Genomic DNA, 25,009 nt, shown 5'->3' with positions numbered 1-25,009 from the left:
GGATTTAGCTGTGTAGCCTGGAGGGTCGGAAGAAGACACCACGGAAGAGGTTATGCCGATGATAAACATCCCCAAAGCCAACACCTGCACCGGCTTTGGAGACATCGCATGGGCGATAACGAACCCCACCATAGTGCCTCCAGCGTAGCCAAAGATGTTGTGCAAGCACCAAGGTAGAAGGCCACAAGAATCAACAACGTCGCGGTAGCGGTAGAGCGTAGTAGCACACACTTGGTAAAGAAACGTGGAAGGAGGCAATGGCTACGACGGACGACACGTAAGACCGAGAGAACTCATTGCCCCAGTCTGAATTGTAGACCAAAGTCTGCATGAGTGCAAATGCTGATCTGAGCTCGAGAATGAAGAAGGTGGGGAAAAGAGCACGCCGATAAGCCGTGTAGTCTTGGACTGCGCTACCAATTGCCGTCAAGTTTCAGGCGATGGGGTCCGCATTCTTTCTTTCGAAGAACTCATTATTCCTTCCCATCGGAGTGGGTTGCGGAAAGAGTACTGGAAGTATGTCATTATCCAGGCGATTATTGGAACATAGAAGATAATAATCGCGTAGCCGATATAGACGACGCCGAATCCGACACCCTTAGCACGCTTGTTGGCATGATGCCATGCAAGGGCGCAGCCTCCTCTGTACGCTCACCTGAAGCTGAACTCGGGAGGCAACTTGGTATGGCCAGATAGCGGAGTGGAATAAGGTACCTTAGGAAATGGAAAAATTGGAGGGCGTGATTGTTGAACACGATCGAGGGGAATCGCAAGAGGTTACCGAGACCGATTGCCCCTCCCATAGCGGCGATGATGAGAAGTATTCGAGATTCTCAAACATCACGGCCGTCTTCGCCTTTGTCGGCAGTCGGCTCGAAGAGACTGTAGAGTTTCTTCCTGAAGTTGACCATGTTTACTAGGGATGGTTTGACTTGAGCTGAAGGATGCGGAAGTGGTTTATGGATGCATCGGGGGGACACTCTCAACATGATACCCTCTTATACCCTTAGCCAAGCATTTAAAAAGCCAGTCAGACTTCTTTACGCGTGTAAGCATAGCCCTGCGATAGGTGACTGAATTGGTTGGGATAAGCCGACCAAGGCCCTTGGTCGTCTTGTCCAGGATTACGACCTTCCAAAATCTAACTTGATGATAAAAAACAAGGCTATCACAGGTCACAGATATAAGTCGGGATCAGACGAGACAAAAAGGCCGAGGCGTGGTACTTTCTCGCCAGATCTTGTGAACATAGATTGGGACCCCGTCGGCTTTCCGGGTGTACGCCGACGTTCGCCCAGCTCGATGGCGCCATCATCTATTCTTCTTGGCCAACGACAATTGCCATTGGACTTTCGAAAAGGCTCAACTTCCCCACATCCTGGCAGAAACGCGTCAGGGTTGACGGCCAAGCATTTCCTGACAGCTAAAGGCCCACCATATATTGCCAATGTACATGTCCAAGATCCCTTGTTTGAGCTTCTAAATAGACTCGCGGAAGATCTGATGCTGCACCTGATCGTTCATCTGACAAGCCCCAAGACAACATCCCTATTGGTGCGGCCGAGCCCATGTTGCGGCTTCTCCTTGAAGCGTTACACGTGACAGTTATTCTAAGGTCCCGCTCAGAGTTGGGCTGTCTTGCACATCTTGAACTCGGAAGTGGCTCAAATAACAGAGAAACGGGGATAAGCCGTAGAGGAAAAGTCGCTCAGGAAAGCCGAAGTTTCCCTTCTTCAAAAATGCCGCCGTCTACATATGTAAGTGATATCGTTGTTGAGTCTTTCCTCTTGAAGCTTGCTGCTATAGCCTATTAGCAGAGGGTCGTAATTGGAAACGTAAACGAGCTGAAGCTACCCGAACTGATAAACCTTCTACTACTATCGTGATTTCAAGCTGAGCAAGCTTAATCACTTGCAACAAGTGCGTCACGTCCGTCGGACTCGGCGTGAAACTCCGACCATCTGAAAATTCAGTTGTCAAAGCGTCACATAAGGTAGCGCATTACCCAAGTAGGTTGTCCCGGATGCAGGGCCATAGTGTAAGCTTTGTCGTGCTGACGAATTGATGCCTGTCTTAGTAATGAGCTCATAGTTGCAGTTGCCCGAATAAGTAGGAGTAGCTCTTGGCACATTGTCCGAAGCATCTGATCATTCTGACAACGTATTTGGACCTTGAAACCATAAAAGCCAGAATGCTTTCCATCAAGACTTTTCTACCTGCTTGCTTAGTGGTATGTCAATACTAACAGAAATTGTATCACCTCATATTTGCCAGCCTCTCCCCGCTTTGCCGTCAGATTCCAACGATCAGAATGTCGTCCGCCTCTAATCAGCCCGTCAACCTCGTGTTGGGCGTCGCAAACGTAAGCTGACCGACCGAGTGCGAGAGATGTGTGTTACTTTTGGCAAAGCTAATGTTCACAGGTCGGAGACTCATCTGCTGATCCCATGGCACGCTACGACACACCCGACCAAGTGAACGCATTCCTGGACGTCTTCGCTCGACGCGGGTACAAGCAGCTTGATACCTCGCGCATGTACTCACCCCAGGCACCCACAAGCTCGGAGCCCAGACTCGGCGCCGCCAATGCCGGCGAGCGCTTCACCATCGACACCAAGGTCACGTCCAGATCGCCGGGATGTCACACTAAGGACAAAATTTTGAAGGAGATTGACGAATCTCTCAAAGCTCTGAAAATCAAGCAGATCAACATTGAGTATCTACACGTGCCCGACCGAACGACACCATTCGAAGAAGCATGTGAGACCATGAACCAGGCGATTGGGGAGGGCAAGATCAAAAAATGGGGTATCTCAAACTACTCCGCTGCAGAGGTTCAGCGGTTTGTCGACATCTGCCAGGAACGCGGCCTCGTCAAACCCAGTGTGTACCAGGGCCACTACAATCCGCTCGTGCGAGGCGGAGAGAACGATTTGTTTCCCGTATTGCGCAAGAATGGTATCGCCTTCTACGGATACAGCCCCGCCGCAGCTGGGTTTTTTGCCGGCAATCATAAGATGGTTAAAGCGGGTGGGCGATATGATACATCGGTAAGACTTTTCTACTCGTGTCTATTAAAATACGAGAGACTGACCAAGTGTTCTGTGACATCCAAGATTCCTGTGGGTAGCATATATGCAAAATTCTATGTCAAAGAATCCATCATGACGGCGACGGAGAAGGCAATTGATGTCGCATCTAAGCACGGAATCGGCGGCCATGCTGCGGCACTTCGGTGGACGGTATATCACAGCATCCTCAGCAAGGAATACGAAGACTCGGTAATCATTGGAGCCTCGAGCCCGGAGCAGCTGGAGACCAATCTCGACATGATCGAACAAGGACCGCTTCCAGAGGATGTGGTGTCTGCTCTCGAGGAGTTGCACGAGCAGATTGTCGACAAAATCCCGTACCACATGTAGTCTACGATGCTCTAAAGCATTGAGGTAGCTTCTTCCGGACTAGCATCAACGGCTAAGCTCAATGGAGTAGGAGTAGACCTTGGCAATGCTGACTGCATATATCAAAGCCGTCAACATCACCGCTGACAAATGGTATCGCTTATTCGAAGTTGCCTATTGAGTGTTGTACGACAGTTATATCTTGTTCTTTTTACGATAATATCGAATTGATTAAGAAGAAATATCCTCGAAGAAAATGATTTCGCTGTAAAAGACTTTATTTGACATATGTTACGCTTGCCAGCATGGAGTTCATCGTCATAGTACATCCTGACCAGAGAAGGTCCGCCCGCTTGAAGAAACAGGCTCACGCTCACGCAGCACGAGTGACCCATGCACGGTTAAGGAAACGTCAGGTGGCCCGCCATGGCAATCAAGACCCGGACATCCAAGTTAAAAGTCGTGGTCGATCGATTTTATTGAGGTCTCGAGAGGAAGAAAGAGTGAGCCGTCCACAACAAGACGTCGTGGAATTACAGCATCTGGTTGAGCCTTCGATACCAAGCACAATACCTGGCGCGTTCGAGCATGAGCCGTTGGCTAGCTTTCTAAAGTCTTCCACAGCCGAAGAGAAAATGCTATTCTTTTACTGTAAGTCACGATGTACATCATCAATGTCACTTTTGAAGGCCCGGCCATGCGAAGCTATTGGCACTGCAAGGGTGTTGGATACTAACGGTCGTAGATGGTCAAGTCATTGTCCCCAACATGGATTCGCAATGTCCTATTTTGTGCTACCTCGGCGAAAACTTCGATCACATAAGGAGGAACTGGTTGCTTTGTGGCTCTACCGATATTGACCTCTTGCAAGGGTTCTTGCTCGCAGCCAGCCGTCATTTATCCCTCTTTCATGGGGAGCAGTGGGGAAACTGGGCAGCCAAGTTCAAACTCAGGCACATAAGCGACCTGCGTCGTGCCCTGTCCTCTGACGGTATATCATTGCGACGAACTGGTGTTGCGAAAGCATTGGTGTTGTCATTCGACGAGGTAGGCAAACTTCAACATAACTTCCAGGTCCCTGGTATTGTGAAATACGTTAATTTAGTAAGGGTTCTAATTTTGCTTTGTAGATCATGCTCTGTGACATGCACATGGCCTCAAAACACGTTCGGGGTGCTATCACAATAATCAGGGATTCTGGAGGAATCGACGCCCTTGGACTGAGTGAAATTGTTCGTTGTGTTCTCTTCAGCTGCATGTTCGGCAAAGGCCTACTGGATGGACAGCCTCTGTTCGAACTGAGCCCAGCACCTCTATCTACAAGTCATTAGACTATGTTGTAAAGCATGCAATTACTGCTTCTTCAAACTTGCTCTAGGACCATGTTCCGTTCGCAGGTCCAAAGTAGCCTACATCCGGCATTTGCAGCCACGGTAGGCCTTGTCCATCAGCGGTTTCACTCCATACGGTGTTTCCCCACCAATCAGGGAATTGCGCATTAGGGCCTACGTCAATGTTAGTCTTAAGTGCCTTGATAAGATCAAGTGAGCTATTTGTGCCGACTTACCGTATGTGACTGCGAAGAAGATGACGATACCACTGATGGCAAGTCCAGTGTCCAGCGCCGCGGCGAGGACGTAGTTGTACTTGCTCCACCAGGCATAGAACTTCCGGTAGATGATCTTATTGAAGATAAGGTTGACAATGTACCATGAAGAATAGTTAATACCCGTGGCTGGAGGCACGTTGTAGGTTCCAACAAAGATGAGCGGCCAATTGATCTTGCGAATGAAGTCAGACTTTGTCTTCTTGAAGATTAAGTACGTAATCGGCGGCAGGATAAGTCCGATCCAGAAGAAGTGCAAGAGACCGGAGTAGATGGCGCCAACGGAGTATAGACGAGCGGGCCCGACGAGACCCCAGATAACTGAAGACGAGAAAACGGTGCGACCGTTGGGGCAGGAGAAGCCATTGGGTTGGTCCTCGGTGCAGATACCGTCAACATTGCCAAGCATCCAAAGCGTGACACCTGTCTGGGTCAATGCCCCAAGAATCGTTGCAAGACCTTGGGCAAAGAAGAGGGTCGTGGGCGGGATCTTGAGGTAGTGACCGAGCTTCATATCGGCCGCGAAGTACAGACCTTGACCAACGACATCCGTGCTGAGGATCTTGAAGAGGATGTTGGCAATCGGTTTGCCCTGGAACATATATCCTCCGATGAACTCGGACAGCACGTTCAGCTGGTTGGCGTCCACGTTCGTGACGCCCTGGATCATGCCGCAGGGGACCATGTAGACTGCAGGAATGATGAAGGCGAGGATGACTCCCCACCACGGGAGACCAGTGTCGTAGCCCTCTGCGGTACCGACTGCCATGCCGAAGACGACCAGTAGAATGACCATCCACCACCACCACTTGACAGTCTTGTATGACTGCATCAGGCGCGCATGGATGTCGAGTTTCAGCGTTCCCTTCATGGCATGCACGATTTCATCGAAGTGAAAGAAGTAGACATGGGAAAGAACACTATCGTGACAAAGTTAGATTAGAATTCGGTAGTCGACTTGGCTTAACACCTACCTCGTAATTGAAGCAAAAGATAGGCCGTACACAAAGGCGAACGTGGCTGGCAGATACGGGGGAGAGTACGAAGAGTACTTTTGCTGATCGAATTCGTTGTTCGTGAGAACCTCCGTCACGTTGTACAGGCTGCCGAATCGATCGTAGACGTCGGCTGTGCAGAATGGCATGTACGAGGTGAACCAGGTGTTGGTGTAGTAGATTGCCGGCGTGATGATCCAGAAGAAGAACGCAAAGCCAAAGAAGACGTTCAGCGCGGCCCAGTGAGGACTGAGAAGCGGGTTCGTATTGTACGCAATCATAGACCAGTCGAAAGTCAGAGGGAAGAGGCCCATGCCAGTAACCATGCCAAAGACTTGGTTGACCGCCAGATTGTTCGGCGCAATCCAGCAGATCCAGGTGAAGTAGCTAAGGCCCGTGAAGATGAGACCCGGGAACCAGTACCAGACGAAAGCGCATCCACCCACAATCATGAAGAACTTGATGCGGGTGATTCTCCATCCGTCAGCAATGGCGTTGGCTCGAGAGTGCAGCGAGCTGAGGAGGGCAACATTGCTGAGTACACCAGGCCAGATCATGCTGGCGGGCTTGACGAGCCACGGCATAGCGAGACCTGCGACGGCGTATCCGCTAAGCTGGCAGCACAAAACAACGAGCACGGAGAATCCTGGCGGGATGTAGAAGCCATACAGCCTGGCTGCTTGAATGAGGTTGGTCGCATCAGCTGAGCCGAAGCCAAACGAGACGTTGGACATGATTGTCACGAGAGCATGCTCCTTGATGTTGAAGTGCCGGTCGGGGTTGAAACGGCTGATGGGGAGAATCTTGGCGAGCGCGACGCCGATGGGGAATGCAATCAGTTCTGCGACGAGAGATACGATGTGAACACCGGGGTATCTCAATGAAAAGAACTGGTTCACGCCGGCGCCAAGGAAGACAAAGACCTTTGCTGTCAGTTAGCATTGAGTTCCTCTATGAGTCGGATCGCCAATTGCATACAATTCCAAGGAACCAGGCTCGGAATGTGTTGACGGGGATCGCAGTATCGTCCGTCTCCGGCACAACGGCTCTGACCTGGGGGAAAGGCGACGTATCGGCATCGTAGTCCCCCTCACCCTCCTCGTCGAGCACCCGCTGCATATCAACCTCCAACTCCGCGAGATGTCCATTTTCGAGTTCGATGTCCTGGCCGTGGAGGTTATGCGCCGTCTTGATGTTGAGCTTCTCTCCCTGCCCCGGTGACTTTTCAGGGTCCGCATACTCTGGCGGCGTATGGCTGATGTCGGTAGCCATCTTGTTGAAGGCTCGGGTTTGCGACGATGCGATGGCGGCGGAAACAAGCAAACGCCCAGGAGTGCCAAGAAAGTAGCGCCCGGCGCGGCATCGTGGCTATTATGAAGGGCGGATGCTGGTTACACTAATGTAGGTATGAAGGGCACAGAGTCGCATCGACTGAGAGGAAGCGATATGGTCCGATACGCTATGCGCCCGACGCGTACGACAATCTCCTTGACATCTTCTCCTGCTTATCATTTCGCCCCTGGTCGGTGGTCAGCCGATGATAGGATTCTTAAAAAGTGCCATTGGGGACTTTGAAAAGTTCCCCAGATTACACGTTCGTCCACTCATGTTGGCTGTTCACCCACAACCATCACGAATCGTAATGACTATCCCATTTCCCCCAACCGCGGCTCCGGAACTGCGGCATTGGCCAATTGAGCATCTTGGCGTTATCTTGGCTCCATCTGCCGCTGCGGGGATCCGCCGGCTGCTTCTGGAAGGCGACCAGGGATTCCTTTCTTAGCGGTCGGGTCCGGCACCACGGGATGAGGGAGGCAGTCGGGAAACCTCGATAAGTTTGCCGTACTTCCGCGGTCTCCATTCCCGAGCGATAAGACTAGCTGTGATCAATTGACCTAGAACGCGGCCATGATGCGGTTTAAGCTCGGAAACATCTGCCCTTGGTCTACCTGAGCTCTGTTGGTTCCTGGAATGGCGGGGTCATCCTCTCAAGTGTCAATCCGTCAAGCTGTCACGCAAAATAGAGTTGTCGCCATTGGGCGCTCATGAACAATAGTGAGCGCTGCATGCTTACCCGTCGTTAGATGCTGACATCAGTTTTCGTGACCTGACTAGGGGCACTGAGTCTCCAAGCAGCAGGTTAAGCTTATCCTCTCTCTCGACCAGCCGTCTTGTCTGCAATCAGCTTACCTGTCCTCGATAAAAGCCAAGTGTAACAAAGTGCCTTTGAGTGGAAAAGCCCCTTGCTGCCAGCTGACCTTGGCCATTGATGTTTGTTCTAGTTGATATCGCGAATAGTAGATAATCATTGGTCGGGATGTCCTCACTTGCATCGTTTGCGCAATTGGCTGTGTGCATAGGAACTGCAACAGATTGACTCAAGGCCTCAGAGTTGATACACCAACTTCTCGCCGGAGATTGCCCCATCCCGATATACTTGGAATCCTTTGTCTACACCATCAAGACCCCCAGAGATGGCCTTCGGCTTGTTGGGCTTCAACTTCCCGGCCTCTACCCATCCCGGGAGTTTTTCATAAAACTCGGTACCGAGTTTGTGGTCCTCCTCGCTAGCCTAAGCCCCAGTCAGTGACCACTCTACTAGGAGTCCTGCAACGACTGTAACTTACCGGCCATTTAAATTGAGCATACTGATGATCCTTTAAGAACGCAGTCCAGACCAAGACGTCGGTCACAGTCGTCTGCTTCGAAACATTTTCAGTGTTGGCCTTCCCCGGGCGCACGGTGCAGAGCCGCCCGCCGCTCTCATCGATGGCTTGGGATGCCTGGCCGGAGGAGGACTTGTTGCCGATGGTGTCAAAGACATGTTTGAGGCCAGGCGTCGTGTTTCTAATGGACTCAATTACGTCGTCATCGCGGTAGCTGAAGACATGCTTCGCGCCCAGGGACCTGACCCAATCGAAGTGATGAGGGCTGCACGTCGTGATTACTTTGAGGCCTTCCATCGCTGCTATCTGGATGGCGTACAAGCCGACGCTCGCTGGGAAGGGAATTAGCAAGGGACCGCACGTGCTCAGCGTGTGTCTTGGAGCAGCTTACAGCTACCACCCCAAACAAGGACCGCTGTCTCCGATCCGCTCTCTCGAGGAATAGCGAGGCATGCTTCGGAGAACAGGGCTAGCTCAGCCGTCATGGAAGCTAGGGGTATTGTAGCAGCCTCCTCTGGGCTTATGTTCTTGGGGACTCGGAAGCTGATGTTGTCGTCCGCGAGGGTGTACTCGCCATAGCCGCCAAGACCCTTGATTTCACCTGGCGATGTGTCAGAACTTGTTCGTAGATGTCGGCTAACCAAGGATTCCTGACCTCCCCAAATTAGGCCAGCAACAGTGTCGCCCTTGGACAGCTTGCTACACTTGTCGCCAACCGCTTCGACTGTCCCCACAAAGTCGCACCCAAGGACGGCGCCGTCACCGAATGCATTGCCGTCAAGAGATTGAAGTGTGAACCAAACTTAGGAAACGATACTGCGTTTATCTCTTAATCGAGACTACCAACGGGTCTAACCTACCGTCGGTCGGGTTTTGTGCAATATGTGACACTTTAACGAGAGCTTGATGCGGGGCCGGTTCAGGGATCGGAACTTGCTTCCTGACCATCTTCGGCGACCCGCCGCCGCCGGCCGAAGATTCGGTCACCAGAGCTTGCATTTGTTGTCCGGCCATGTTTACTGGTATCAAAAGATACGCCCACGATGTCACAAAGTCATGAGTCTTTCTGCGAGGATCGAATATTGATTTGAAGCACGTCAGCCTCAGCGGGCACGAATTATTGAGGCAATAGTAGTTGTCTTTTCCCTTTGCTTAATCAGCCTGCAAGCGCCGTGGAAGTTGGAACTTGGCGCCTAAGAAAACTAAATTCCCCCTCAAAACAGTGCACTAATATTAATAATAGGGGCCCCTTCATGACGTAGCGGTGATGGGGAATATCGTCAAAGAAATACCCCCGTCTTATTACAAAAGTTGAGGGCGATGATGCTGACATGAATTGGCCAAGCACATACCACAACAAAGGAGGTATCCCGCATCTTCAATAAGAGTGTATGCATCCTACATCAGTGCGGATAAGGTCCAGCTTCATTCATGTCTATTGAAGTTTCCAATTTATTAGCATCAATAATCGAATGCAAGAACCTTCTCTCACCAGCACTTTCCCACCGGCGCAACCCCGCTACATTCCTCCCACATCCCTCACAGGCTGTAGACAACGGATCGCAATCCGATAGTCCATCTTGAGGCGTTGAGAGGCTCCATCTAAAGTCTCGTGGCACTAGTCTCCTCAAGAAAGGAAACCATCCTACCCAAGACCGGGCCAGCTCTCCCGCCTCCTCAACAGCTGAAACCACATATCAGGCCTCACAACTTCAAAGTCATCCCCCAACTTCTTAACCATACTAGCAACACTGGTCGGTGTCATATCAAAAGCGCTCACAGCGCCGGCCACAAAAAGAGGCCCACGACCCCTCCAATTCTCCGAAATATTCCGCAGCGTCGCCGCACCGCTCTCCTCGTTCCCAATACTCACCATGTTTGTCACCGGGAGGCCTTCTGTGACATTCACCTGCAGCGCATCTACCGTCGAAACAAATGACCCGTAGTAGATGCCCCGCAAATTGTTCCTGCCCACGGCATTGCGAAAGTCGAGAGTTAGCCCAGGTGTGAGCGGGTTATCAGTGGCGTTGATGCGGTCGTACACGAACAAGACCTCGTCTGTCTGTGTCGCTCGCATATACTCGCCGCTCTGAGTCAAGAATGTGGAGAGAGCTCGTCTTGGCCAGACACCCGGATACGTATATCCTGCGCCGTCTGGCCCGGCAATCAGCAGGTCATTCTCCGTGGATGTCCTTTGATAATACGACAAGATGCCCGGGCCGATATCACGAAGCAATGGGCTGATAGTCCAGCCAAGCGGGACTGATCCCCTCGCGGAGTCGTTCCAGTGCTGAAACATGCTCCGCTGGTCGTACTGTATGTTGTCGCCTTCGAGATAGACGAGAGACAGAAAGACTTTAGGGGTCTTTTTCGGAGGGGGCGGAGGAGGTTGCCATGGTGGTCCCCCCATCGAAGACTGCTGAGATTGGCTTTTGGTGTTGAATCCACTGAAGATGGTGGGGTTGAAGTAGAAGTCCGTGGCGGCGACGTATAAGCCGTTCCTTGCGAGTTGCGTGACACCGGTCATCTCATCGCCGTTTGGAAACCAGCCGAGGTAGGCCGCATTGGGCTGGAATTGGCGAAGGAGTTTGTCGAGCAGCGCGGCTTCACGCGGTCTATTACTGTCCAACCATATGCAGGGAGCCGCCGTGCTGACGATGTAGTCGCGGAAGATGGAGTTGACCTTGTAGTAGCCCGGTCGCGCCGACGTTGCCGAAACGAGAAACTGATTCCACATGGACAGAGTGAGGGTTAGTTGAGTTGTCTGAGGTGGAACGTCAAATTTGTAAATCATTGCGGATGCGCCGTCTGCGAAGCGCCAGCCTCCTGGGTAGTCTGCCAGGTGCGAGCCGCCGTCATCGAACAGGAAGGAGTCTTCTTCTTCTTCACCGGGAGTGAAGTCTGCTATGCTTTTGTTTCCGTCGCCAGTCACCTTGACGCGGTAGACAGAAGGACCATAGCCGTCTGCAGGGAAAGCGTCTGTAATATTGACATAGACCGTCCCATTGCCATTAATAAATGACGACAAATCTGCAGTGTATGTGCCGTTGTTCGAAGAGTCTGTGACGGACGAGTTCGCCTTCAAAAGTGTGGTCCAGGTCCTATTAGCATACAATATGGTCGAAAGTGGCTTGATAGCCGTGATGATGCGGTCAGTAACCTTGGGCCACACCTCCCGGGCTGCATGATCGTAAAGCTCGAATTTGTTCTTGAACCGGCCTCGCAAGTCTTCCGTGATGGAGATGTTGAAGCGTCGGGCCAGTTCTTCAGTCGCGAGGACAGCGCCATAAAGACCGGCAAGTGTTGAAGCCAGATTAATCGTGTCTGGCAATTTCGTGTCGTAGATAATGGCACCCCGAATCTCAGACTTGTACTTATCAATCAGTTGTAGAGGACTGCTCGTCGTATCGGCGCTACGATATCCTTCAGTCTCAAGGTGCCGCAGCCAGGCCTCGTTGACCTCGTCATCCGAAAAGGCAGAATCCTGCGACCAATAAAGGTACAGTCGTGGTTGCCGTCTGTTGACCAGTCCTTGGAGCGAGACCAAGAGAATCTGCTCATCACCAGAAAGTGCAGTGAGCTTGGCATAGTCTATCTCCTTCGCAATCTCTGGAAACAATGGCAGGGCTCTATTACCTGGCCAATCAAGACCTGAGACGGAAGGTGAACAGAAACAAAGCGGACTTAATAGGGCGATCGGCAGCAGAAATAGATGGTGCATCTTGACTTGTGCTGTTGATAGCGCCCTGCTGCCTGCCATTTTCCAGTCAACAAAGAGGTACTGTTGTCTCCCACCAAGAGTCTTTCTATTTCATTTAAAGAACAATCCGACCATTAGCCTCGCCTAGATGAGACAGCCAGGCGAATGAGGCGAGCGAAGCGGGGGTTAGAGATTGGACGAAGGTCTGCAACATGATTCTAAGCTTAACTTTGTTTCCATGACTAGCTTGTTTCCTTGGCAGAACACCGGAAGATTGTCGAGAAGCTCACTTCACTCGCGGTTTAGCCTTACATGACCTAATGATCCAATCTATTCCAGTTGATACAGCAATATCTATGCACTGGCATTCTAGCACCGTGCTAGGTCCGATTGGAGATGAGCGCCACCACTTGAAGGCACACGAGAATGACGCTCCTCAGCCAATCATCTGAACTCTTGCCACTTTTCACATCTCGTCATTCTCAATAGAAATGCATTAGTTGCTACTATTATCTATACTAGTGAGGGTATGAGCCATTCATAGACTAGAAGAAACCTTTTCTGATTCCATGTGCTCTTGACATCCGAGCTTCACACTGTTGCCATTCTCAACGGCACAGCCAAACATGCCGGACGACACATGAGTCTGTGGAAAGATGGTTCAGCAGCCAAAATCTTTCAGCTTGCCATACCCCAGCGGGGAGCGTTGACGATGATGCCTGCGAGACATCCAGAGATGATACCAGCAGTAGGCAGCGTGATAATCCAACCCATGTAGATCCAGCCAACCATACGCCAGTTGATTGATCGCCAAGTGCCGGAGCAAAGGCCGACACCTACAGTCGCACCAGTGATGCACTGTGTAGTAGATACAGGAAGTTCTGTATCACAGTCAGCGATGCTTGAGCATGGTCAAGATGAGTTCGTTGACTTACTGAGACGTGTAGCCAAGATAATTGTGCAAGCAGCACCCAACTCCATGGAGAAACCACGGGCGGGAGAGTGAAGGGTCAAGCGGTTGCCGAGGTTGCGCATAATGTTGTATCCGTACGTCCAGATACCAAGAGCGATACCAGCACCGCCGAAGCAGAGAATCCAGATTGGAACCTCAGATTTGCTGCCAGAGAGGACACCAGTGTTCCAAATTTGAAAGATGGTAGCGTAGGGTCCAATGGCATTGGCAACGTCGTTGGCGCCGTGCGTGAACGAGGCGGTGCATGCAGTCATGACTTGCATGAACGAGTACAGGAATTCAGCCTTGTTGTCGTAGTGTTGGACACGGGCGTGCATCTCCTCCAAATCGCCAGTGAGCACACTCTCCTTCTTTTGCATGTTGATGATGTCCTGATCGACACCAGACAGGAAGACTTTCTTTACCATCCAGAAAAGAACGTCGCCGTTGTGCCAGGGGCCTTCGGGACGGGGGCCAACGATGGGCTTGTGGGCGTAGTCCTTACGGGGAATATTAGTCGCAGGGGAGTCGGTGGATCCTTGGACGACCTTCTTCTCGCCATCAGCAGAGCCAGTCTCGATGTCGTTGCTAGGGCTTCGAACAACACCACCGCTGCGAGCAACCTCTAGCTCCTCTTTGGTCATGTGCCCGGCATAGAAGTCGCGGATTCCACCGCCGTAGCCTTCGGGCTGAACAGGTGGCTCGGGACGGCGGAGCAGAAGCGGGCCGAGGGCAATGTGATACCAACGCAGTTGCCAATCGTCCTTGACTACCACACGATAGAGCCAGGGGAGAAAGAATATTGTGATGAGGAGAGCCCAGGCGGCACCAACACCGATGATCATTCCGGCAGTTTCGGCATCATTGAAAGTAACTTTGATAGACCCACCCTTCCAAACAATCAGCATGGTCAAGAGGGAAGCGGTAATACCAAAGTACACAGGAACGAGAGCCAGTCCCTTCATGACTGGGTTCTTCCGCAACATGACGCCGTATTTGGTAATGGTGAAGATGATGGCTGCGAATGCACCCGAGATACCAGGAGCGATGATCCATGCAAGGAAGACTGAAACTACGCCAGAGTCGATGCCGCCGCTAGGGGAGACCCAATGGATGTTGTCGGCACCAATAAGTGCGATACCCATGCCAATGACGCCTCCCATGATGGAGTGAGTAGTTGATACCGGGAGACCGATCTTGGTGCAAAAGGTAAGGTATATCGAGGAAGCCACAATCGCACAGGTCATTCCAAGCATGAGGAGAGCCGGGTCGTTCTCGAATAGGTCGATATCCACTGCGTCAGATGATCAGCCTGGGCGTCATTGTTAATCAAAAGAACAGATATCCTACCAATCTTCGTTCGAATGGTGTCTGCGACACGGGCGCCGACACCAACCGAGCCGGCGAACTCGAGGATGGATCCGAGGGTCATAGCTTGAATGTAAGAAATAGATCGTGACGAGACCGAGGTTGCCCATGAATTGGCAACATCATTGGCACCTACCAGTACCCAAGAGTCAGCTTGGACATGGCTAGACAAACAGATTTCTAATTTTGGAGTTACGTACCAATGTTCCACGCATCAAGGAATGCGAAGATGGTGCCAATGGCGAAAATGTAGTCATACTGATGAAGAGGCATCTCGACTTTCTTTTGCACAGGTTGTGCAACGCCTGATGTCCGGGAAAGATGAAGATGATCGATATGATGATTCCAACTGAAGACTAGGTCAACGTGCCTCAAAGGATGGTAAGGTATGATGGATGGAATACCCTGGCTTTGACGCGGGTAGCAAGGTCGGAGAGAGAAGGATGTCCGAGCAGTGTAGGAGCAGGAAGGTAGACTTTGGGATCGACTCTGGCATATATACCAGATAGCGGAATAGCCAAGACGTTGCTTCTGCGCAATCCATCCATGTCCACCTGCTAGGATGAACATGTGCCCCCTTCCCGCCGGGGGACTCTCGGTGTGTGATGCCCGGACCTAGACGAGGAAGTGGCTACACGCCATCAGCAGAGGCAACACAGGTGAGGCACATTCGATTGTTAGAGACGTACCGACCCAACCCACCCAATAGTACTCGCCACACCCGCAATCTGCAATGTTACCGGCATGGTTCATCTGTGGATTGGTCCCCGTAGCATGTAGCCATGCTGTCTTGCTTGGTTGCAGAGTTCGCTGCAGCCAATCCTATGTCAGAGGTCCCATTTCCACAGAGAAGAGAAGCATTTGGTGTGTGTGAATCTGACGAAATCTATAGTTGCCACTCATCATTATCAGAATGACATTCGGTGCAAAGAAGACTTTAATCGGCGGGATTTCGAAGGTTTCTGAATTATTGCGGCTCGAACGCCTTTCTGCACAGGTTTCCGCAGGCCCCTTCGGCACAAAAAGCCACGGTGAACACCCCAATGAGGAGGAGAAAGTAGATGCTAAGTTCAACCTACTGGAGAGGCTGGCTGACATGAACCTGCATGGGGCGGGATGGATGGGTATCGAAAGGCTGAATAAGGATGTCTAGAAGTAGCAAGGCATGTTCTGAGGCGTCCCACGTGTCGTAAACAACGTCGCATATTTGGCGGAACTTGAGCTTTTGGGAGGATATCGGCCTCGCGGGGATACTTCTCGAGGCGATGGAGTGGGAGCGTGAAGAGGGAATCCACAAATCCATCCAAGAAAATCCTGCGTGGTCAAGGGCAGCCAACGGAATCGGTAACAGTCGGGCATTGGCTTTTTCTCGCCGAGCCCCCAGTGAAGATGGCGCCTGAAACTTGAAGAAGGGCAAAGTCGAATGTTGGACGTTGAAGCTGCCGCTATACAAACGGACGATGTCAGGTCGTCAAGGGGGGAAGGAGATACATCCTCGCCGCATCCTTCCTAAAGCATCGACCGAGATCCAGTTGTGTGGCGCACCCGAAGCGACTTGGCGCGGTCAAGCGCCAAGATACAGGCTCTCAGGAAGCGCCAAGCGCCAAGCGCTGCTGGCAGGAGCATGGCGGCCCCACTTCCGACTTCGCAACTGCCGAATCACCAGTCCCGAATCCACCACGTGCTGGGTCCCGTACTTTTCTGTGGATTTTCCCCGGCTGCATCCCCAGAGCTTCTCATCTTCAACATCGCAACTGAGTCGCCAGCACCATCAGACCTGTTCTTCTTTGACAGCGTACTTTTTCTATATATCCTGTGCCCGCCGCCAAGCAGCCAAGGGGCCAAGAACACCAACACCTTTGGAACGGCTTCGCCAGTCAACCGTATCCCATCAAATGTCAGCGCCCAACTTCGCCCACGCCCCGTATCGGCCCCTGGGCCAAATAGACACGATCAACTGACTGCCATAACTGGCTCTTCTCAAGAGCTCCTCCACTCTAATGTTTCCTGATGCAGCTCAATCTCCGGCCTTCCCTCACTTGCGCTCTTCCGCCAGCAGCAATCTCCCGATCCACTTCCTCAGGTCTAACGCTGGCATCCCAAATGACTGGCTAGACAGTGTTTTACGAGCCATACGTGCCTTAATCCGTAGCGATTTGTCAACCAACCAGCCAACATCCAATACCGCTAACGTGTAGCTTTTGCGAATAAGTCCGGCAGCCTGGTGTTGGCTGTTACGCTATCCCCTGGCCAAGAAACCTAAGAATGACCCAAAGTGAGTGATCACCTTTCCATCAACGAATCACACTTGCGGCCCGAGGCTCGTGGTCTCTCCTCCACAACCTGAAGTCTTTAGCTGTGCTTGTTGGTCGGCAAGCCCTGTGTAGTTATGTAAATCATTCAAGTGTTACCAACATCGCCTTATGCCGGTAGCTGGCTGCCGTTACGTTCTTTGAAAACTCATATTCTAGTGCAGGTTTTGAATTATATCTGTACAATTCGCAGCTGTATTCTCATTTGTATTTTGGGTGAGAAAATCAGCATCTTCGGTTTTACTCTAGAGTAATAGGTATTTGACGCGCACACTTTGTGAAGTATCGTAAAATTTCCCTTTGATTGTCGTTAAGTCAAAATCTACCAACAAGACTTACGCGAGAAGTCTCTTCAGGCTGTCCTTCAGCGCGCGCTCGCCTTCATCCCATCCGGACTCAACTTGGTCCTCGAAGTTAGAACCGTAGTTATTATCTCCATCCAGCAGCGCCACGGTGGAAAGGGCGGCATATGCCCTGGAGTTGAGTCTGTCCTCGACTCCCTTTTCTGTATCCTCCCGCCACAAAGCACGAGCCTCGTCTGCAAACCCGTCAAATGGCACGTCAACAGTTTCCCAACCCTCGAGACCAAGATCTTCAACCAGTGCAATCAGATGATTTGTCGATACAGTGTGGCTGGCAAAATAGGCAGCCCTGTTCTGGTATCTCTCAGGGTTAGACAACACAGCGACTAAGGCCTCGCCATTGAGTGCCCGACGACTGATGCTGCATTTCTGGTGTCCGGAACCATAGCGAGTGATGGTTCGTCGTTCTTTGTTGATCCAGAAGATTCCACGCTCGATTGTCCAGTCGTACCACGGACCAGTTATGATGGCCGTCCATGACAACGACCCGTTTGACTCGGCGACGACACGTTCAAGTTCACGCTGAGCTGTCAACTTTGGACCGAAAATAAGAGCATCTTTGGCGTTGGGATGGAACGTATTGCCACTGAAGTCTGGGGTGATGATGTGTCTGACTCCGGTGGCCGAGGCTGCTTGCAGGATGTTGGTCTGATAGGATGCGGCTGCCGGATTGAAAGCCTCGACAACGGCGTCTTGACCTCCCAGAGCCTGTGTGAGAGCTTCGACATTCGAGTAGTCGGAGGATCTTACGTGCACACCGGCGGGAAGGCTCTTTTGGCTGCCGGGTCGAGTGATGCATGTCACCTCGAAATCAGCTTGCAGGAGTGCTGGGATGAGAACCTCTCCCAATGCGCCGGTTGCCTTTCAAATTGGTCAGAAATTATGAGTAAAACTGATGGTAATGATATCAGCGACTTACACCAATGACGGCAACTTGCTTGATGGCTTTCATCATGTTGGCAAGATGCAATTCAAAGTAGGTAGGAGAAGAACAGATTTATCCTTAAAATTGTTGATTATGGCCACGTTTTGATCTAAGGCTTCCCATCCTTGTATTTATAACAGCTCAACATCAGTGATGTTCACATCGACCGCCGTGATAACTCCATTGAATAGCGCAGTCCTTGGGGTATAACGTTATGGGTTCCTGGGACAGGGATGAGCTCATTGGGCCAGCCAAATCACACCATAGTTGGCGAGTAAGACTTGACGAACAACAGCATAACGTTATCACCTGTCTTGCATGCCATTCCACACCCTGGGACATCCCCCCTCGACTTCGTTGTGATTCTCACGAGTGCTCGAACTTCGCCTATTCCTTCCCAGAAACGCTTCACAGCCTTTCGGTACTTACCAATCCATTTCGCTCTCTGCGGGCAGCTTCTTCCTTCTTATAAGTCCACATCGGCAACGCGGCCGCTGGCGAGAGGACGGACGAGCGGGGAGGTCAAGTTCATGGACCGGAAGAAACAGGGTAGCGCTAAGCACTTCCTCTGCCCCAGTGATCTACACGGCACTCCTTCTCGTACGCAACTGGCGTGGGGTACCCAGAGGTTGGAGGGCTTAAACCTCCTTGTTTTGGTCTTACAATCTGGGGATGCTGCAGCAGAATAATCGTGCGTCGATGGGGTTGGCATGCAGCCATGGGATGCCGCTCAAGTGTGGTGACGTCCCGGCGTTGGAGGATCCACGCTGAAAAGTAGGTACCGAGACCAGTTGGCCCACAGCGGTACAATCATGATTGGGTTCGCTTGATGTTCGCCAAAAATCATTGGCTGGCCTTTATCATGTTTGATGTTGGTGCTGAGATCTTAAACAAGATGGGAGTCCGCGCGCCAAGTCACATTTCTGGAACGCGACATCTGCGGCATCCAGGTCTTGGGCCTGGAACTACTTTACGACAGATACGTATAGACTGGTAATGAATACCCATCATTCAGGAGAAACAATGATCAGATATGGTAAGCATTACGGTGTTAATAATGGAATCGCCGAAACAGACTACTTTATTCCAGAGAGGCATTCATTATTGCCCTTTAGTACGCACACCATCTGGTTGGATTACATGTAAAGGAGTCCCATGAACATCAACGCAAGCTTCTTGACCAGAAGATACCTCTACAGCTCTGAACTTCTGAAGCTGACAGGCTTTCAGAATTTGAGCTCGCTTTGTGTCTTCAGATCTCGGTTGTAGAAGTGTCGGATGACGAGGACCGTCACTGCGGCAGCTGCTCCGAATCCAGCTGTAACGTAGTTGCCAGTCACGATGAAAGGCTGAAGGTTGGCAGGGAAAGTGAAGATGGGCACCCACGCCGTGAAAATGTAGGCGAACGCGTTCATCTGATAGTGACATTTGACGTTAGCTCAGATTTACATGCAGGTAATAGATACAAGTTGAAAATAGTAAGACAAACCATTGCAGACACATATGCCCGCTTTTCGGGGTCGTGCCGATTTGTCTCGTTCACCCATGTCCATGTGATTCCGGCGCATGTGCTTGAAAGTGCGGTGAGATCTTTTGAAGGGTACAAGTAAGCAAATTGTGGTAAGTTGTGCGGCGAACTAGATTGAGAGGCTTACAATACAATGCCCATCGAGTCGCAATGTTCGCTGGATGCACGGGTGTAGCTGCCAGTGCAATGGGAAAGATGATCGCCATGACGCTGGCGAACAACATACCGGGCCATCGAGCTGCTCCAGGCAAGCTGTCCGAAACCCATGAGTTGACTAGAGTGGCGAAAATGGAAACAATATTGATCTATTAGGAGCGTGAGCTCCGATGTGGTTGAGTCATACTTCAGGTGCTGAAGACTCACTCCAAGTGGGATGATGTTGATCTCTGCTACGGAAAATCGTGGCGGCTTTCCAGTCACGTTGTAGCTCTTGACCCAGAAGATCACTAGATTAAGTTACGACAGTAAGTGACTGCTCCCTGACGAGCAACATTATTCATGTGTCAACTTACTTGATCCTCCGGACTGGCCTAGTTGAGCAAGGAACGTAAAGAATAGCGGGACTTTATGTGTCAGCTCTCACTAAACGTTTTCGCTGGCGGCATGGATCTCTTACAGAGGTAGACGTGCCACGTCGTGTGCCATCGCTTGATATCCTTCCACTTGAACAATCCAGTGTAAGGTTTGACTTCGGTAGGCATTCTAGCGCGGGCGAGCTCGACTTCCTTCTCGGTGAAGATCCTAAGAGAATACATCATCATATTAGTGCTGCAACGGTGTTGCCCTTCTACGGGAATGATTCAGATCGTGCATACCAGTTCGCTTTAGCCCGGGAAGGAAGCTGTGGCATGGCAAATGCCGTCCATATCGCACAAGGTAGGGATATGCACCCGCAAACACTGACCTTTCTGTCAGCATGATTTCCCCATTTACTGGGCTGTAAGAAGGGGTTTCTTTTCACTTACATATACATCCATCGCCAGCCTGGGAGACCACTCTTTCCGTCTAAGCCAGCATAGACAGCGGCCATCAGGAAGCCGGAGAAAAGTGGTCCGACAGAAGTGAATACTTGGATCAGTGTGTTGCGCCGCGCCAGTTCGTGCGGCTTATAGTAACTAGAACATACATACATGACGGCTGGAAAGTGCCCTGCTTCAAACAGACCAACGCTGAAGCGGGGTTAGTGATTTATTGACAGACGTGAATGGCGATGGCCTGGCAACAATGCAACTTACAAGAAGCGGAACACGTAAAGTTGATTGACATCTTTGACCCCGGCAGTCGCGAATGTGAAGACTGTCCAGGCAAACTCGAGGAATGCAATGTAAAGAGGAGCATTGACCTGAGATGTTATCAACATATGTGTAATCTTCTTCGAAAGTGGAGTGGTCAAAACTCACTCGGGTGAGAAGTAGGTTCGACGGTATCTGTCCGAACACGTATGCTGCACTCCAAATAGCGTTGGCGTAGTTGAGTTCTTTCCCGAACAACGAAAGATCCTCTTTCATTCCACTGTCTAGAGCGATATTTAGAAAAGCTCAGGAATAAAACTAGGTTCGAACACTAACTGAAAGCATTCGTGATGTTGACTTGATCAAGATAGCGACACATAACGCCGAGAGCTGATGCTGATATGAGTGTCAAATCGAGCTTGGTCAGAAACCGTGCTTCATCTTTGGGAACATCGAGTGCTAAAATGGAAAATTGAAGTCAGCAACTTGATTCTCTATCACTTCTTTCTGACTTGGTAATTCAAGCGACTTACTCGACCAGAAGAATGATCTCCACGTCCTCTTGGAGTCCACGTAGACTGACCTCTCGGTATCTACATGATAAGGGACTTTGACTCCATCATGAGCTTCGTTTTCGCTTTCGCCGATGACGAAGGCATCTTTGGGACTCTTTTCGTCAGGAAGCGACATTGTATGCAGACGAGAGATGGAACGTGAGACTAAATGTGCCGTAAGGCATGTACCTGCACTCTCTACTTTTTCGCATCGGAAATCTGTGAGCTTATCTACAAGCCCAGTGTCTGTGACTCCTTGTTCAGATCCTGTGGCTCGGAAGTCGGGTTGATTGTCGTCTTCGGCGGGTCCCATGGCGACATCGACAGTCAAGTAAGAGTGCGTCTACTAGTCATGATATGTAACGCCACAGAACCTCCGTTTACCTCCCAGTTATCGGAAGACCAATGAGTAGCCAAGTTTCCGGTGCACCATTTCGATAAGGCAAACGCCTCTTTAGGAGCCACCGATGTCGGAAACATGGGTTGGATTGTTTCTTTTGCTAGGGTACCTACAATCAGTGTGCAGGTGCAAGTCCGTAAACACCAATGATATCGGCGAAAGGCAGGCATACAATGGCGTGCTTGATATTTCGGCAAAACTCCGCGTTCATTAATCGCGAAATGCTTGAACAAGTATTGAACGGGGCTTGAGAGGGCATTTCCCACGATATTACTCGAACGGAATAGGATCTTCTTGGCTTGAATCGTTCAAAATTTACACCATATCTTGTACGTGCAAAGGCTTGTATTCGTTCCTTACCTTATGTACTGCGAGGCAGTGAACATGGCGTCAATGCCCTTATTAACAAACGCCACAAGCCAACATAGACATTCGACCATGCGTGCTCTCAGTACTATGGGAGCTTGCTAACTGAGGTTATTCGCAATACGATTTGGTGCTTTCCAAAGTCCCATTCCGATCACTATGACCGTTCCTCTTGATCGAAGCGATCAACTGTATGGGAATATTCTGTTAGTCTTTTGAACTACAAACATGTCCATGAGACTTGTTCATAGTTGAATACATAATGTGATTCCTGTGCTGAGTTGTATTCTCATACTATTTCATTCCAATGCTGCGTTATTGTGCCAAGTCAATAGACATTGAAACAATGACCACCGCCTCACACCGGTCCCTCCGTACTTTATCTGATCTTGTAACGATTCAGCATGCCATTAGCGAATCAGACTGGGCTCTTACCGGATCATTTGATACGATACCGAACACGAGCTCGTGGCGCTGTACGGTACAATGCTTGATGTTGGAAAGCTTAAGCTTTATGATTTCAACGCGGGGTTGACAAGGTGAACTTTACCCCCTCCCGATAGATTGAAAGTTGCAGTAGCTCCACGAGTGTCTGAGCATAGTCGCAGAAGCTCCGCGCCTTTAAAAAGCCACCCAGCGATGTTCGTTGGGGTTGCGTGCTTTTCATCTCGCTTGACCCGTCCAGTAGATTAGCCCCTTCCGCTTGTGCAGCTATTCACAACTTGTTCACATCCGCACGTAAACCATCATGAACAAAATGAGCCTATCACCGGCCTGGCAAACCTTAGGGGCAGGCTGTCTACTAGCTACTCTCTACTTTGTTTACTCCTTGTACAACGCCCGCAACCTTTTCAGGTCACTTCAGCGTCAAGGGTTGCCAATGCCCCCTCACGATCGGATCTGGGGCCATCTCAAACTAATCGGAAGGATCCTGAAAGATTTACCACCTGACATCATGCCGTCGGCAGCACTGGCCCATGAAATTCGCTTGCGTTATCCACATCTCGATCAGGCCTTCTATTTGGACCAGTGGCCCTTTTTTAAGCCCATGCTGGTCGTTCTGTCACCAGATGGGGCTCGTCAGGTGGCACAAGGTCAATCTCTCCCGAAAGAGCCGGGCCAGCGAGAGTTCCTGAAGCCGCTCACAGGTGGTTACGATCTGGATACTATGGAAGGAGACGAATGGAAATTCTGGCACAACGTCTTCAGCCCTGGCTTTCGAGTCGCGAATATCGCCGGACTGGTGCCCAGTTTGGTTGAGATAGCTGGGGTCTTCTGTGATCGTCTACGCCGATGTGTAAACAAGAACGAGGTGGTTTCTCTGAGTCCGATGGCTCTCGACCTTACCATGGACTTTTCAAGCAAGGCTATCATGGGCCATGATATGCATTGTCAGGCAGGCTACAACCTTTTTGCCGCCGCGATGGCTTCGCAGCTCAGCTGGCTGCATTATCGCGGCACTTCGCTACTAAGGGACATTAACTTCATCAGGCCCTTTGTACAATGCTACAATACTTGGCGGATGGATTCGTACATCAAGAAAGTACTAAAGGAGAACTCAGAAGCTGCCGAGAGCAGACAAACAAACTCGATCTCGATACTGGATGCCGCCAATGCACCACAAGACCAAGGCCACCTGCGAATACTTCCCGATGTTATTCGGTCACAGATTAAGTTTATGATGCTTGCAGGTTATGACACAACCGGGTCATCGATCGTCTTCATGACCAACCTCCTGTCGCAGCACCCAGAAGTACTGGCACGCGTTCGGGTTGAGCACGACAATGTCTTTGGCTCCGACTTGAAGGCAACAGCGGGCCTAATAGCCTCTCAGCCGAAGCTGCTTAATCAGCTCCCGTACACGACTGCCGTCATCAAAGAGTCCTTGCGCATTTACCCTCCCGGAGCAACTCAGAGACTGGGCAATCGAGATTTCAATGTCTTCATTCAGGCCTTCTCTGATACTTCAGAGACTGATACGAGGGAGAAACCTGTAGCAGCTCTGAGGTCACTTCCAACGGAAAGATGCAATGTCTATGTCAGCCACTACGCAATCCATCATAACCCACGGTACTGGTTTCGCTCAAGCGAGTTCCTCCCAGACCGTTGGTTGGTGAAGGAAAAAGATGACCCTCTGCAACCTCCTGCCAATGGTTGGCGTCCCTTCGAGAGAGGACCCAGGAGTTGCATAGGGCAAGAGATGGCTTTGGCTGAGATCAAGATGGTGTGTGCTCTGACTGCGAGAGAATTTGATTTCAAACCTGCGTATGAAGAGACCGGGCAAACAGAGAAGTATCATGGGGATCCTGTGTATTTGGTGAGTCGCGGGGGAGCAGCCAATCCGAGTCGCTTCTTTCCTTGTCGTGTGAGCTATGCGAAGAGAACATGAAGTCAGGTCTTGCAACGCGAGATGGCTCAATCGGACTTCCTGGTTAATTTCCTTCAATCAGGCGGATGGGGATGTCGTAGAAATTGCAAGATCGGTTCAGAGGTCAGATCCCACTATGTCAATTACAGAATTTGAATAGAAGGGCAACACTCATTGATATGGCGGTCGATTTCCAGGCTATCAGTGTGCGATGGAAAGAGCTTCTCATCGGTGGACTAATATTTCCCCAACTCCAAGCTCAGAGTAGCTAATC

The 25,009-nt window shown here is 50.8% G+C and overlaps 9 protein-coding genes across 9 annotated transcripts; 3 read left to right on the top strand and 6 right to left on the bottom strand.

Moving 5' to 3' along the window:
* Nucleotides 1–536: 536 nt before the first annotated feature.
* Nucleotides 537–803, bottom strand: CABS01_06606 (Sodium:neurotransmitter symporter family protein; the record flags this gene model as incomplete). The annotated part of the gene is made up of 1 exon (XM_060539972.1): nt 537–803. One exon carries the CDS (start codon nt 801–803, stop codon nt 537–539), a length of 267 nt encoding a protein of 88 aa, XP_060403656.1.
* A 1,508-nt stretch (nt 804–2,311) lies between these two features.
* Nucleotides 2,312–3,422, top strand: CABS01_06605 (aflatoxin B1 aldehyde reductase member 2; the record flags this gene model as incomplete). Its single annotated transcript, XM_060539971.1, has 3 exons — nt 2,312–2,362; nt 2,424–3,050; nt 3,117–3,422. The coding sequence occupies 3 exons, from the start codon at nt 2,312–2,314 to the stop codon at nt 3,420–3,422; spliced, it is 984 nt and encodes a 327-aa protein (XP_060403655.1).
* A 284-nt stretch (nt 3,423–3,706) lies between these two features.
* On the top strand, nt 3,707–4,732 carry CABS01_06604 (uncharacterized protein; the record flags this gene model as incomplete). Its single annotated transcript, XM_060539970.1, has 4 exons — nt 3,707–3,863; nt 3,894–4,052; nt 4,147–4,448; nt 4,532–4,732. The coding sequence occupies 4 exons, from the start codon at nt 3,707–3,709 to the stop codon at nt 4,730–4,732; spliced, it is 819 nt and encodes a 272-aa protein (XP_060403654.1).
* Nucleotides 4,733–4,775: 43 nt separating this feature from the next.
* CABS01_06603 (OPT family small oligopeptide transporter) lies at nt 4,776–7,274 on the bottom strand (the record flags this gene model as incomplete). Its single annotated transcript, XM_060539969.1, has 4 exons — nt 4,776–4,906; nt 4,969–5,927; nt 5,982–6,925; nt 6,981–7,274. The coding sequence occupies 4 exons, from the start codon at nt 7,272–7,274 to the stop codon at nt 4,776–4,778; spliced, it is 2,328 nt and encodes a 775-aa protein (XP_060403653.1).
* Nucleotides 7,275–8,388: 1,114 nt separating this feature from the next.
* CABS01_06602 (uncharacterized protein) lies at nt 8,389–9,682 on the bottom strand (the record flags this gene model as incomplete). Its single annotated transcript, XM_060539968.1, has 5 exons — nt 8,389–8,574; nt 8,630–9,000; nt 9,060–9,269; nt 9,324–9,470; nt 9,529–9,682. The coding sequence occupies 5 exons, from the start codon at nt 9,680–9,682 to the stop codon at nt 8,389–8,391; spliced, it is 1,068 nt and encodes a 355-aa protein (XP_060403652.1).
* A 631-nt stretch (nt 9,683–10,313) lies between these two features.
* CABS01_06601 (phosphate-repressible phosphate permease) lies at nt 10,314–14,961 on the bottom strand (the record flags this gene model as incomplete). The annotated part of the gene is made up of 5 exons (XM_060539967.1): nt 10,314–12,277; nt 13,061–13,249; nt 13,304–14,614; nt 14,671–14,820; nt 14,889–14,961. The coding sequence occupies 5 exons, from the start codon at nt 14,959–14,961 to the stop codon at nt 10,314–10,316; spliced, it is 3,687 nt and encodes a 1,228-aa protein (XP_060403651.1).
* A 2,374-nt stretch (nt 14,962–17,335) lies between these two features.
* Nucleotides 17,336–18,317, bottom strand: CABS01_06600 (uncharacterized protein; the record flags this gene model as incomplete). The annotated part of the gene is made up of 2 exons (XM_060539966.1): nt 17,336–18,223; nt 18,282–18,317. 2 exons carry the CDS (start codon nt 18,315–18,317, stop codon nt 17,336–17,338), a joined length of 924 nt encoding a protein of 307 aa, XP_060403650.1.
* Nucleotides 18,318–19,513: 1,196 nt separating this feature from the next.
* CABS01_06599 (major facilitator superfamily transporter) lies at nt 19,514–21,914 on the bottom strand (the record flags this gene model as incomplete). The annotated part of the gene is made up of 11 exons (XM_060539965.1): nt 19,514–19,702; nt 19,777–19,877; nt 19,943–20,120; nt 20,179–20,261; nt 20,328–20,378; nt 20,432–20,556; nt 20,781–20,984; nt 21,051–21,157; nt 21,216–21,331; nt 21,384–21,506; nt 21,581–21,914. The coding sequence occupies 11 exons, from the start codon at nt 21,912–21,914 to the stop codon at nt 19,514–19,516; spliced, it is 1,611 nt and encodes a 536-aa protein (XP_060403649.1).
* A 1,333-nt stretch (nt 21,915–23,247) lies between these two features.
* CABS01_06598 (AflN protein) lies at nt 23,248–25,007 on the top strand (the record flags this gene model as incomplete). Its single annotated transcript, XM_060539964.1, has 2 exons — nt 23,248–24,684; nt 24,999–25,007. 2 exons carry the CDS (start codon nt 23,248–23,250, stop codon nt 25,005–25,007), a joined length of 1,446 nt encoding a protein of 481 aa, XP_060403648.1.
* Between the last annotated feature and the right edge of the window lie 2 nt (nt 25,008–25,009).

The sequence above is a fragment of the Colletotrichum abscissum genome (genome assembly GCF_030869225.1).
Source record: "Colletotrichum abscissum strain IMI 504890 chromosome Unknown Scaffold_14.1, whole genome shotgun sequence".
Taxonomy (NCBI): domain Eukaryota; kingdom Fungi; phylum Ascomycota; class Sordariomycetes; order Glomerellales; family Glomerellaceae; genus Colletotrichum; species Colletotrichum abscissum.
The sequence above is the reverse complement of the archived record's forward strand: the minus strand, read 5'-3'. Positions and strand labels throughout refer to the sequence as shown.